The sequence below is a fragment of the Branchiostoma floridae genome, chromosome 7 (genome assembly GCF_000003815.2).
Source record: "Branchiostoma floridae strain S238N-H82 chromosome 7, Bfl_VNyyK, whole genome shotgun sequence".
Classification (NCBI taxonomy): Eukaryota; Metazoa; Chordata; class Leptocardii; order Amphioxiformes; family Branchiostomatidae; genus Branchiostoma; species Branchiostoma floridae.
The window spans coordinates 6,847,478-6,862,670 of NC_049985.1; the positions used below are offsets into that span (position 1 = coordinate 6,847,478).

General features: G+C 38.9%; 1 protein-coding gene across 3 annotated transcripts in view; it reads right to left on the bottom strand.

Moving 5' to 3' along the window:
- The window catches only part of LOC118419784 (carbonic anhydrase-related protein 10-like), a 92,182-nt gene that overhangs the window by 67,973 nt on the left and 9,016 nt on the right, over positions 1 to 15,193 (bottom strand). For all 3 annotated transcript variants that reach the window (XM_035826378.1, XM_035826379.1, XM_035826380.1), the window contains one exon: positions 11,679 to 11,821. In XM_035826378.1, the coding sequence (XP_035682271.1) occupies positions 11,679 to 11,821 (143 nt within the window). The remainder of the gene's footprint in view (positions 1 to 11,678; positions 11,822 to 15,193) is intronic.

Here is a 15,193-nt window from a genome sequence, read left to right on the forward strand (position 1 = left end):
TCTTACATCTTAACCTCAAGTTACCGCCCATCTCCATAAAAAACATTTTGGCACGGCCAATATGATCTGCTTTGGACTGGAGTGTCCATAAAATTTAATATGCTGCAGGTAACATCAGCCTTGCCTGATTAACAGGGCATTTGGGAAAATGGCTGAGAAGAAAATTTTACAGTCCTCAGGAACTAGATGTGTATATCATAAACATCATCATTTTCAGCTCCCTGAATCCTAATGAAGAAATCGGGTAACACTCTTAAGAATAGAGAAATGTCTTCAGAAGTGATTAATGTGAAAAGCTTTGTCAAATCTAACATTACTAAATCATTATCTGAGCTTGATTGTTCAGACATATATCATCATAGATTTGTCTTTTTATGACCTTCGTTTAAGCCCTTGACAAATGCCCATCCCCACAGCAAAATACTGGCTTATCACGAAGGTGGAAAAATCATTTCCCGCACGGTATTCTGCAGCGCGTGGTAATCCTGTTCCTATGTGACGGGGATGTTATAGTGTAAAGTACCTGTCACCGGAGTCGTGTGGAAATTAATGATCACAGCCTGCATGCCAAAATTGGTGGATCAGCTGAATTGATGGCAATTTTCTGCTCTTAATCTAGTTTTTCCTTCCTAGCTCATTCATTTCCCCTCTGCGATCATAAAGGTGCTCCGTGGTAATGCTGCTTTATATGTCAGGGACAGCGTCATAAACTTGCACAAACAGCAAGACCCTTACATTGTTTGGAGGTAACAAAAAATTGTAATAAAACGTACTAAGCTTCTCTTCAAAGACATTTAACACTAGTTCACCTTTATCCATGGGGGAACATTATTATTCATTGTTTTTAAGAATAGGATTTAACATTAGAGATACCCGATGGTGGTTTCAAACTGCTTTATTTTGAAAATATTGCAATTTGAAACCACCGTCCGTCGACTGGAAATTCCTAAATACCATGTTTCTAAATACAACGGATATAGGTTACCCCGCGGATAAAGTTGAACTAGCGTTATATAGTAAGAACAAAAATGTGAAATAAATGGGCAATTTCAATATCCATACAAAGATAACATTGAATGTACAATATTGAGCAATTGAAACGACATCCACTCAGTTCAAATGATCTAAAGAGATCGTCTCCAAACAATGCAAAACAAATTGAAAGTATCTTATCTATCTCTCTGCAGCTCAAAGTCAAACTGAATATAATAAATGTTTAATGCATGTGTGAATGGATACCCTTTGCTATGTCATTTTCCCATCTGAAATGCCATGACGTCATAAAGTATATTGATAAATCACCTGAACTGTTGCAGGTGCATATTAATCTGACAAAGTCAATCGAGTGAAAAATTTTAGGCCATACGATCGTGGGCGAGTCCCCACATGTACATTACTCTAAAGTGAACACGTCATCCAAAAACAGATTAAATCATTTATCGTAACAGCCTATATTCTGGGAAATAGATTAGGCTTGAGATCTACTTTTCTTGGACTTTTGGATACATTACAAGAGTCTTGAGAAATGCTTGAGATCAGATTGCTATTAATTCCACTTGTTTAGAGTTTTGTCATGATTTGATCTCTTGATACCAATTGTCTTCAGCTACACTGCATTTCTTTGCAGTCTTGTTACTATCTTATTGCAACAAGATTCAGTAATTGAGATAATGGATGCTTATTCTTAGTTCTTGGAAATATGATTACATATTGTAACATTCAGTCAATGCTGATATAACATCTACATAAAGCATTTGCAGTATACTGTAAATTCCTTTAAGTGATCTGGAAATTACTAAAAGGCAATTAATGCTAACTGGTATCTTTTAAAATATTTGTGTTATTTGCTAAATTGTGTGTATTTTGACTATTCCAAATATTAAGTCTTACACAACCAACAGTAATGCTTAAGCTGGTACCATCGAAAGGAGCCTAGCAGATAATTTGTCTGGCGGAATTTTTGCCTGAAGCATTTCAGCAACTGTTTATGAAACAATACATTAACCAAACCAAACGGATGCATCAACAGACACGGCCTGATCCCACCCAAATCCACTGGAAGCAATTACTGAGTGAAGCATCGCACATCTCTGCAAAACATGACAACCTCCATTTGTCACAGTGTGGGGTACTTTATGCAGGAGACATTTTGAGGGAAATCGCAGCCAAAACCAATGGATAATTATCTCATTCAGACCCAGAATACCAACAAAAAAAAAAGACCTAGAAGATCTAGTAGATGAAATCCTCAACGATCAATAAAACTAGAAATAAATTTACAGAAAACAAACTTGAAGCATCTTAGGGAACAAGATGTTTCACATAACTCATGTAGTCAGAGCAGTATATAAGCATGGGAGGTTCAATACCAAACTTATTGGACCACCATCTTGCTATAAATACTCCTGACACCTTTGCACTTTTTCCAAATCCTGTAATGTCTCATTCACCAGAGTGTACACTTGAGGACTTTGTTGGGAACTTCATAAACAGAACCCTTTTCAAACTGCTGTTGATTGAAGAATTGAAAGTATTTGGGTTGCAGAGAAGCTGCGTCAGGTCCTTTGAGCAAATCTTTGACACTAATGCCCACGCAAATATGAGATTGCAAAACAAACTGCTGGGCTCGTACACAGAGGTTATCATTTTAGTTATTTGATAGGGTAATGCTTTTGAGTGCATGTCACTTTGCAATGTCATGTCCACAAGTATTACACAGGTACAGATAAGATAACAGATAAGAGCTGCATTAGAGCCGCTCAGGCATTCTAGAAAAAGGATCAAGGTGGTTCAAAGTCAGCATGACTGTGTGGGAGGGAGGTTATAGCTTGTGGGACCTTATCTTGTGGGAGTTTCCTATGACAGGTAGATAGCTACTGTATCTACAGTCCATGGCATTAAAGCATAAACCAGGTGGGTGGGTGGGTGTGTGTGTGGGGGGGGAAATGTTGCTGGTATGTTTAACTTGACATTATCGTACTTAAGTTATGGTAATGGTAACAGTATGTATAATGTGACATGGTCCTGTCCTTAGTACTGAAGTTACTGATGTGGTATAGCAGGGCATTTTTGTGCTCAAGTTTTAGTACCAGTGCATAGAATGTGTATGGGCCTATCCTTAGTGCTGATGTCATGTTGCTGTTGCAGTCTTGCAGTTAGTCTTCATTTCTCTCTGTTGCTTCATTTTCCTCTGTTAGCAACCCCATAGAAATTATTGTTTTGTCATTCTTGTGAACTCCTTATTCAATACACAGTACATGACATGCAAATTGTCCATAGTTAGATAAGGAATAATCCAACGCAACCGTACTAGGCTGATTTTCATTGGTAATCCCCTAAACAAGCTCGCTACCTTGGCCTTCCATAACAGAATACTACCTCAACTGCCTCAAAGTAATTAACACTACAGACTTGGAGCATGCCCCAAATGTACTGGTTGGCACGGACCTGCCTTCCCTTCCATCAAATGAAACTGAAGTTGGGAGCTATGTATAGGTTACGGTAGAGAGTCTAGAGACTGCAATTTGCTAGTAGAAATCCTGATCAAAGTCTGCAAATGAACTTGTATTCCCTTAACTTTTCATGTCTGCTTCATGCCATTTTTGATCAATAGACTTCAAATCCAAGATTTAGAAATAGAAGGCCACCCTTAAACATTTTTGTCATCTTGATTTGAGTTTTCATTGACAGACACTCCAATCAGGATCTCTATTAGCAGAATCAGCAATTTATATCATCAGATTTACATCTCTGCTATGACAAAAGCACAAAATGTCTTCTGCCAAGGTCGAGATTGTAATTTTGACAGCTTCTCCAACTCTAGACATAACGATACCACAAACTTTGCCTGTAATCCTTCATTCCTTCAAGACAATTGCAACCTTTGAGGAAGTCTCAAGGCTTGACAAGAGCTGGATGCTTCAAATGTTACATGTACTAATTTGGCCTCAGAACAAAAGCACAGGTTACATAAGGTCTTACGGGACAAGGGCAATCAGTGGTTATGTAACTGTGTGTCCTTCATGTCATGTGCTTGGCTTTTAAGTCTCCATTGTGTTCCACTACAATTCATCTTAGCTGTCTCCAAGTTCTGTATACAAGGTCATCTTTTGATGACTTTTGGCAGACATTCAATCTATGACATTGGAGATCTTTTGAGGTTTGGTCCAATAAGAGCTTAACAGCTTGACATGAAAACAAAGCATGTTGACAACAACATTCTTGGTCAAGTGAAAAAAAAGCTTGAAGTTATTTCGTCTTTGTGAACTCTTTATGATGATATCTCCTTTATCCACCACCCCCGCATACTTTTATGCTACAGGGCAACGAACTTTGACCCCTGGTAGGCTACCATGTAGCAGCTATTAATGAATAGCAGTTCACTGCAAGATCAGGTCTACATTCGATATCAATCAATGAAATGTTAGATTCCTTCAAGGGCTCAAAACAGTTACCTAAAAATCACTGCTGCAAGTTCCCAGTGGCCTTGGGTTTATTGCAGAAATATCAGCAATTCTTCCAGAGAGATCAATAGTTAATGTATGTAAATAGGTTTCAGGTCCACAGGGACAGGGAGAGACAAGTAGCAGTTATGTCAGCATCTTTTAGTGCATGTCAAGATGGGGCCCTCAATATACAGTCATCAGCCATATGTTCCTTACTTGTTATAAATGCAATGACTTCCTCTATAGACAGTTGATTTGTATGTTTGGACATGGATAAACAATTAATACTGCATGGTTTTACAAAATACCAAAATAGATTAAAGGATGTCCTTTGCATATACTGATGTGTGAAAGATCAAAATCATTTTTGTTATGTTTGGGGAGACATTTATGCAATCTTATGTTGCAGTCCTGATCTATTTGTATCACATAGGACCAGAACTCTTCTAAGTAAGATAACCCAACTACATAGTTTCCCTGTATGTTGCCATCATTCTTTGCTTAAACCTTTTAAGTTGCGATAAAAATTCAGGACATACCACTGAACCAAAAAAGCAACCTTGCCACACAGTTAAATAGGATGGGTCGGTATCTACTCCTAAGAGTATCTATCACTTTTCTGCTTGGCTTGTTCTTAATGAGAAATGGTGACCCCTTCAGAAAGGTCTTTGTTCAATGTCTTCTTCATTTACATGACTGATCAAAACAGCTTGAGTATATGGTAAGGCTGTGGTCAAAATGCAAAAGAGCTTGAAATTATTGTTTTGTGATATTAATTTTTCTTGAGAGGTTGTTTGCATTTTCATGTGCTTAGACAAGGCAATTTTAACAGCTGTTCTGTATCCGTGCTCCCCACACATGTATGGGATTTTGTCAGTGTCGTAAAGATTTTCTTAACATTGTAATGTTAGGCATTATGAAGTGCTGGAAAATTTGCAAACATCATAACCAGTGGGGTGTATATCTTAAGTATAGTTTATATTCCAGAATATCTCCACCAACAGCTAACCAAAACTAGTCCAGTAGTTCATACACTATCTGCCAGAGGTTGGCTTGAAATTCAACTACTTGTTGATAGATGCTCATGCTATGAACATTGTAAATATTATGAGAAGACGTAAATCAGGTCACAAGCAAAACACCAGAAAAAGGACAGGACTATATTTAATAACAAGGATGTTATATCATATCCTTGTTCACTTATACAAACCAGTATGATAACTTCAGGGCCATAAAAAGAGCTGTATCACATTGCACATATTAGCAACATAGCTTCAGCATGTTGCTAATATGTGTAATGTGATACGGCTCAACACACAAAAATTGTGCCACTGAACCAAAAAAAAGCAAAAACTTACTACACAGTTAAATTGGATTGGTTGGTATGTACTCAATACATTATACATACCAGTATTACATACAGTATGTACCATGAATTCAGCACCAAGGACAGGACCATGTCACATTATACATACCAATACCATAACTTCAGGACAAAAGACTAGACCATACAGTATAATTGGCAATCATACATACCAGTAGAGGGTGAAGCAAATATATAATGGGGACATGTGAACGGTGACGAGACAACGATAAGTAAATAACACCCAGCAGAAGAGAGGGAAATAGCACAACCTCCCCTGTACATGTATGTCCATTCCTAACACCTATCCAGAAAACCTCTGCTTGTATCATGGAAAACTTCACCAGGGGACCTGTCAGATAGACTTATATATTACACATTTATGGTATCAAATAAGCTTCTGCTATGTTCGGTATTCAGCGCCTAATCAAATTCCGATTTTGCAAAGCCTCTACAAATACCGTGCGACCTCTCCAATTCACGGCAGTCCTGTATACGGCCGATAATGGGGCAAATTCATTATTCTGCTGATGAGACCCAGCAGTCGGCCGAGCTTGAGCCGTATATTCTGTGACAGTAAGGATGTTTCAGGCACACACGGGGCCAATCACGCTGCTCAGATCTGCGGCGGAATGTTTTATCTGCGACGAGAGACAGCGGAGGAAATTTGCACATGAATCATCCTTAATTTACCTGTTGCAAAGAAGCTGTGGGGAGAACTGTGGATTACTTAGTGTATCTCTTTGTGAATATGATTCTTGTAGCATGAATGATCACCTACATGGAGAGTTAATTAAGGTAATTAAAATTTGAGCAGCAGATCGACCAAACAGTACTAGCCAGAAAGCAAACATGTAGCACAAATCAGCTAACATGCATATAATGTGATCGTGTCATATTTGTCTTTTGCAAATATTATCATGGTTATTGTGTTGAATATGACTTGTATTAAGGTTCAAAAGTCTTGGAAAAACTCCAATGTATCATTCTCTGACACAAAACATTTTATGTCATTGATATTATGCAGATCATAGACATGTATGACTTAGTGTAAGTTACTAATCCTCTATAAACTTCTGGTATCAACGTATTTTGATCACAAAGCAGCAGAAGAGACCAAAAATATCAACAGACCAGAAGGGATATAGTTTTGGACAGCTAGGAATTGTTTGTCTAAAATATTGATATAAATAGATCCTTACAGTACTGTCAGAGCACAAACAATGTATAAACATGACAAACATCTGGGGTCATGTACAGTAACTGAAGGGTATTTGGTCCAGAACCCAGGGTACCTGACTTGGGTTGAGGAGGTAAAAGGCAGTGGATGGAGAGGGATGGGCTCCATTTTCCAATATTACGCCCAAGACACAGTGGGTAGTAGCTGACTGCACTTACATGTACATCCTCAAAAGGCTACTGGACTACCTTGACCTTCTGTTGAATCAAAATAAGTTCCTGACTTGAGTGCAGTGCCAATTTGTCCTCTTCTGTCTTAAAGCAGATAAACAAACACATAACACAATTTATAAATTCTTTTACATTGAAAGTGCAACAATATTGAAGATAAAGGTTTATACTACACTGAACCCTAAAACCTGTAGTGTGCTTTTATATTGTACAAAACATAGTCTTTCGGAATACCTCTTAACTAATCATAGAAAGGAGTACAGGAAGCTGATTTTACTACAAGAAGATGTTTTTGAGCCAATTTTATGATCCCTTTGAAGTAATATGGCCCCGATGTAAAAGTCTGCTTCCAACTGCAGTCCTAATATTTACCTGGCCATACACTTTACGACGCCATCTGGATATCCTGCATTCTCTTCTGCACTGTACAATTGCTAGTTGATGAGCCCATTTTGGTGGGCCCAGCATCCCTTCAGCATGTTACACGTTTGTTTGAACTATCTTAAGACCAGGGGCAATACAATTACACTAAGACCTTCCCCCATTTCCATATATATTACACAATGTGGCTTACCCACATGTTATGGTCTTCAGGCAATTTGGAGCCAATAGCAAATGCCTCTAGCCGTAAGTCCTAACATATCTGGGTGCCTTGATCCAATGACCATCCTATATCCAATCACAGCGGAACAGTAATCCTGCTGTAATAATTCATGAGGAAAAGATTAGGAGACTCATATCCACAGCATGTTGGGGTCACAGGTGGATTGTACCTTATCAAGGGAAACAAAGGCCATTTACAACTGGGTCAGCCGGGCAATCATGAGTCAAGTAATAGAACTCAGGTCAGCTAGATCAAGGATATCTCCCAACACTCGTTGCCCTTTTGCCATCCAGGCTGGGAATTAGGTGGTAATTGGGATCAATAGTTGATCCGTCTTTATGAAGTGCCAGCTTTAGAGTGCTAGATGATAGATGCTGCAGCTATTTCTGAGGGTGGTAATGTAGTCGGCAGTGGGGGGAGGGGTAATAGAACTCAGGTCAGCTAGATCAAGGATATCTCCCAACACTCGTTGCCCTTTTGCCATCCAGGCTGGGAATTAGGTGGTAATTGGGATCAATAGTTGATCCGTCTTTATGAAGTGCCAGCTTTAGAGTGCTAGATGATAGATGCTGCAGCTATTTCTGAGGGTGGTAATGTAGTCGGCAGTGGGGGGAGGGGAGCTACCACAGGTCATCACCATCCTGTCTGGAAACTAGAACTAGGCCAATTACTCACATGGGATGTTTCATTTGTGATTCAATTGTTCTGGGATATTCTAATTACAAGACAATGGCTATTATTGCATAACATATGTGTGGATGCAAAGAAATTACATTGGCTTTTATACATTCTACTATGAACTGCAAATTTAGATAGAAATACAAAATGAATTTTCTGTACAATGGCCGAGAGTTACTCAAGTCACTGTATCCTGTATCAAGGACAGCTGAAGCCTTACACTGAATACAGATATTGATCCATATATAAGATGATGGTATTTATTTGGTCACATGTTTAAGTTTGAATATAATTTTTAAAAATATGTCTTAGAGGAAGAGGATTAAATGCAAATCTGATAATCCGTTGATACATTGAGAAGCCCCTCAAAAATTAACCCATTTAAAGTTGAGATTGTCTGTCAAAAAGCCGTGTAGATACATGTAGATTGTTCAATGAATTGAACTGAGCTTAAGTTACTGGATAAAACTTGTCTTGCACCCCTTCTTTTTATTTGTAGACTTCTCATAAACCAAATGGGGCAGATGCAAACTTGAAATAAAACTTCAGTTTATACTTGACACATTTTTTCTGAACACTGATATTGACTTCAGCTGGTAGACAATTGATGATGTAACAGGAATTGACTGTTCATTCAAACTTTGAGCACAAATCTGATTGAACCAAATGGACTTTCATCAGTCCCACCAAGACCTACAGTACCTTCCCACTAATCAATTGTCTAAAGATATAAAAACCTTCGTCCAACAGAAGGCAAAGAACTTATATGTTGTTTTGAACAATTACGTATAATAGCATTGAGCAAATGGGATAAGAAAGCAGATTAAAGTACACCTAAGAAAGGAAGTTTGTAATTCATTTATTTCTTAAAAAAGGATTTTGACTTTTATTCATTCCCTCAGAAAATGGCATTAATGATTTGGCAGAATTCAATATTTCAGTGTTATGACAAAAGAACTTGGTCTGTGCAGCAAAATAGGAAAAATGCACTTGGGGAAAGGGGGGGAGAGGTTATTGGCATTTTTCTTCCATATTAACAGTTTTTATACCACCAATTGGCAGGTTAATCCCTTTTCAAACAAACACTATAAGAAATAATGTTTATCTGGTTGTTTCAACTTCCTAGCGATCCATCAGAATGCTGGAAAGTGGTTGCGTACGCAAAGGGGGTTTCCTCAGGCAGGCTCTGGATTGCCCACAAATCAGGGGGGTGCATATGCATGTCTATTAGTGTACGCATCCCCGATTTGGATTGGAGACAGTACAGTACTACACAATTTAGGACAACAGTAGAAGCAGTGAATTTTAATACCTTAAGCATGTGAGATATTCTTTAAGCTAAATGCGATATAATGCTTCCAAAAATAATTTCATCAGGTTGGTAGAACATAGGATAAAGTAAGCAAAGTAAGTACAAACTGGTTGTGGAAAAGAATTCTCCTATATCCGATAAAATGCTGTCTGAAACAAAACAAAAATTTAAAATTGGAAAAGCTTGAAGGAATAGAATGTGTCCATTGAAAAGTACAGAAACCCACAAGTTCATAGCTGTATGCACTTCACGTTTCCTGCTCGGAATATTGCAATGGTGAAAATCCGCCGTATCAGTGCTGAGATATCACTTGTCATGTCCCATCCAATTTTTATCGTCACCTTTGTCCATAATAATTGCAGTCACGCCGGAAACAAGTCAAGCCTGGCATCCTTAACTGCAGGGTTATTGCCATTCTCAGCTCATTTTTCCACACTTATTTCATTCTGGTTCATTGTCGAATTTTGATCAAGTGCCAGCGATCTAGTATATCTCAGGAGGGGCCGGGGGCATTGATGCCAGAGCCCAGGTTACAATCATCTCCTGACTCTGCCTGCAAGTTAAACATTTTCTGATCGACTGAAGCTTTTTGATTCACTTATAAGCTGGTCAAATAAGATGTCTTCTTGATTCCCCTCCTGGCTCTAAGCCAGTGCACTTATGGAATACTGATTCGTCATGATTTTGATGTCAAACCTACATCTGTGATGGTCCACTGAAGAAAAACCTGTCATAAAAACTTGTAACATGCAAAATCTTTATCCTTCAGTTGCATCGTTATCTTCGCATTTGGATTCATCTGATGCAGCCTCATTTCTCTTTTGATTCCTGGTAAGTATAGAAGTAGACATAGCGCCTGTTATTATGAATGTTCCTAAGCCAGCTTGCTGTCAAAACAAGTCTCTCATTTCTAATGGATGTTGCTGCTAAAAGATGAGTTCTAAATCCCATGTGATAGGATTAGAGTCTCTTGATGACATAAATCTCCAGTAAGAGTACAAGACTTCCATCCCCATCTGCTCCTTCCTCTGCTCAAGGCAAATCCAGCCATATTTCTTAACTAACAACCAAGCAACTCTGTCGGATGATCTTGACTATGGGGTATGGAATCTGAAGGACTTTTGAGCAAACAAGAAAGATATTATCCTACTTAAAGTTGCACTGATATGCCTAAAGGAAAACAGTATCATCTGCCTGGCACATTATGCATACCAGTAGCATAATTTCAGGATGAAAGTCAGGATCATACTGTATCATACACAGAAGTGCCATAACTTCAGTACCAAGGACAGGACCATGTCACATTATGCATAGCAGTACTTTGACTTCAGTAACAAGGAAACGACTAAATCACATTATACATACCAGCATCATAACATCAGCACCAAGGACAGGACCATACCACATTATACATACCAGTGCCATGACCTCAGCACCAAGGACAGGAGTATAACACATTATACATACCAGTACTTTAACTTCAAAACCAAGGATAGGGCAAAACCACATTATACATACGAGCACCATAACTTAAGCACCAAGGACAGGGCCATTTGACATCCACACATAAATGTACTAGTGACATATTTTCAGCACCAAGAAAATAACTGTATCACAGAATAAATGTAACAACTTATTCTTTCAGCATAATTAGCATCTATAAAGAGAAAACAGGAAGAACAAGAGAGAACAGCAAGTTATCTTACTTGGTGAGCCAGTGCATGATAACTGAACTACACCCTCGTGTGTCCTGTAGGAAGAGCACTGTTCTAGTTCTATTTCAGGTACTTAATGATCTTCAGACAATACTTAGGCACAAGATCAGGAGGTAACTTGAGATGGTACAAATATTGAGTGTAAACTTACCTTATCTGTATCAGAGTCAAAATTGATGGGAATCAGGTTGGGGTCATATAAGATCTGGTTGGCTCGGAAGTTGATTGGGGATTGCATCTTGCCGTCTTTACACATCACCCAGTCTGAATTCACTAGTCCCCAAAACTGTGGGCCTGGTGGGGGAAAGGCAACAAACATCAGCAAGTGAGCATGATACATGTTTATCTGTAATGGTGATGAATGTTAGACATCCAGGTAAACAATATTTAAAGACAATTCAGTCTCTACAACTGTAAAATATACAGAGTTTTGAGTGACCCTTATTACTATTTTGCATTGTCACTTTGTAACTTTCAGTGTGGATTTCTTGAGAGTGAAACTGTTACAGTAACATCAACATTCAACATTCAATCATTGACAAGTATTACATATAAATACTCCCCTCCCCAACATTAACAGCTTAAAGTTTTACAGTTATCAGTGTTCTGCATGAATTTTGAAGATATGACAATTTGAAGAATACCTAGTACAGAAAGCCAATATAAAAATAACCAACTTTCCTAAAGTACAGTAATATGGTATCTACATGAATTCCAAGCCCCAAACTTACATTACTGTTTCTTCATGTATGAAATGCATTAGCTAAGCCTACTTTCTGACAACTTACAAAGTACAGCCCATGTTACTACTGGCATGCAAGTCCATCCACAAGCCTTGCTGCTTCCTATACCATACATCCTTCATCATTCTGCTGCACTTCCCAAGATAAGACTAAGCATCACTGAAGGCAATGTTGAAATCCAGGACGTTACAAATCCTTTTGTTATTGGTAGGGTTGGCTGTGTTACTCTACCAGCTTCTGTACTGCCAAGATAGGTTTGCCTTCAATGCAGTCAGACTATTTTTGGCAACAGCTTCTTCTATCCTCTTCTCAGTGAAAAGAATCCCAGACTACATCCTTTGCTGGGAGGAAGGAGAAGGATGGGCTCTGTCTTCTAACAGTCTGTGCCCTAGACACATTTGATAACAATCCACTACCCCTACAGCCTCAAAAAGGCTTCCTTTTTTTACCTACAACACTCTACAGCTTTTGCTTCTGAGGCATTTCTTGGAAAATACTCATCACAAACAACTTACTTGAAACTAAGATCTTGTTTCCTACAGCTGATAGCTTTGTACTCAATTCAACTTTCTGTCATCTTTTTTTGAGAGATTGCCAAAAAACATGACTACAAAAATAATGGAGAGTCATGTCTGACTTAGTGCTTTGAATTTCAAAAGCTGATACAAGTATCCTTACTCGGCCAAGCTTGCGTGTTGGTCTCCCAGGCCCTGAACTAATCTTATATAAGACAAGAAAACAAGACTGTCTGTCATCCGTGGAGAGACAAGGCCTTCCACCAGACTATCCTCCCAATCAAACAGCTGGTCTGTGAAACAAGGCAGTTGGGAAATATGTGCATGTTGAGATATTGGCTTCAAAGGCAAGATAACAGAATAATCTCTACGTCTGCTGGCCCCACGGAGCTTGCCAGGTAGAACTAACTACTTATTGACCTGTGCAGGAATGTTATCTGCCTCCACACATGCATAAGTTGCCAGCATTCTAATATCAGAATTCTTATCTGCACAGCTTTTGCGGGTTCACTTTAATATTCCCAACACTCTTTTCCTAAGAGGCTGTGACCATGCTGCAACTGCCTAGGGATGAAACATTTGACAGATTACTCAACTAATTTTGTAGATAAAGAATCTATTTACCTGTTGTGTGTTTTTTAACTTTTACATCTTGCATTATCTTCTAATTACAATTTAGTCATGGGTCACATAAGTACATTTTTCGCTGCTGAACAATCACTCAGTGACTACAGAAAAGTGGAAAGGAGGCCTTTGTAAGTGTGTGGATAATTTTCATCAGTACTACCTCTGCTAGTTCACCTGTTCCTTGCTTTTCTAACTTAACAGGCAAGATAGATACATTTGGATGCTATCATAAAGGCACTCATAGACTGCTCAAGGTTAAAAGGCTTTATGCTAAGTGAAATACTTATTTCAGAGGACATTTCCACAATCATTCTCCATTTAGAGACTGTAATTGAAGTGATGGAGGCATATAAACACCTGGTGTGCATTCCTGCCACTTCCAAAAAGGCTGTAAAAATCTTTCAGAAAGTAAAAAAAAAACTTTGACATCACATTTAACCATCAAACAGCGATTTGACAGATAAGCCAGCGGGCAGTAAAAGAAAATGGAGGTGATGAAGACTGGGCTTTACTACTGAGTGACTGCTATAAAAGCAGGCTAGGAAAAAGAACACCTTAACATGGCCTAAGTGATGTATAGCCCTGCCAAATGGATTTTAATAATGCAGAGGCTGTGGAGGATACCGGGGAACACTCTGTCTGCAGGGGAACTTCGCTACGTCCCCCTGGCCAGCCATCAGTTTAGCTGGCAGCCACGGATTGACCACATTAACCTACACAATAGGGTATCAGAGGGTACAGAACAGATTGTAGTCCTGGGAATACGTCCCACGACATGCTGTAGGGGGACTCGGCCGCCGGAACGTATCAAAACAAAACATCTGATTTGCGAGGAACCGCAACGTTAACTCACCGATGACTGATAATGATTTTAAATGACGAGGGCTGGACAAGATAGATCCCCAGCCCAACACCCAATGACAGGTAAATCCTGACATATAGCATCAATGTAAGGAAATAGAGAGGCTTTGTTTGCAATCCTGCTATCAAACAACTGTGTCACTTTTAAATCCCAAATCATTGAGAACTTTTCAAAGTCCTTTTCACAAAATAGCTTTACCACGATGCATACCATTCTGTTTTCACACAACTATAAAATTGTCGAGAGGATAAGACTTAAGTCATTAAACAGTGATACTACTGCACCGTAAGACAATAAAATGTATATTGCCTAAGACAACAGACAGACTGAGACTTGTCTCATCTTCAGTAGAGTATAAGAAGGTCACAGAGATTTTAATCAGTCGTGGTTCGTGGGCCTTGAAGCATACAGCACTTTGCTGCGCTCAGGTTGTAACAGGAATAGAAGACAAGAAGACTCAGCAATTAGGCTGTGTGTTGAACCATACAACAGCGGTGAGCACCCATTCTGGGTAAATGTGAATCGATGAACTCCCAAGGAACGCGAGAAAAATGACACGACTCAATCAAGTTGCTTCTGTCAATACTCGATACGTCTGCCTCTGTTTCAGCAATGTGTATGCGCTGACAATGAATTTGAGCTATGTCATAATTTTGCACAGTTTGCCGGTCAAGTGAGCACTGCAAAGGTGCATGGTTAATAATTGATACATTCATTCCCACTCCATTTCAGGATGGTTTCAAACAGACACTTGAGCACTGCATGTGGTCATTTTTCAAAGGATGGGGCTCAGTGCAGGGCTGAAACCATTTCATAACCTTTCTCCTACTTTTTTATGTATTATGTCAAGATCAATAATGCTGGCACAGAGTTTAAAAAGATAACTATGGCATCAATTACCTCCGTGAAATATTTGTTA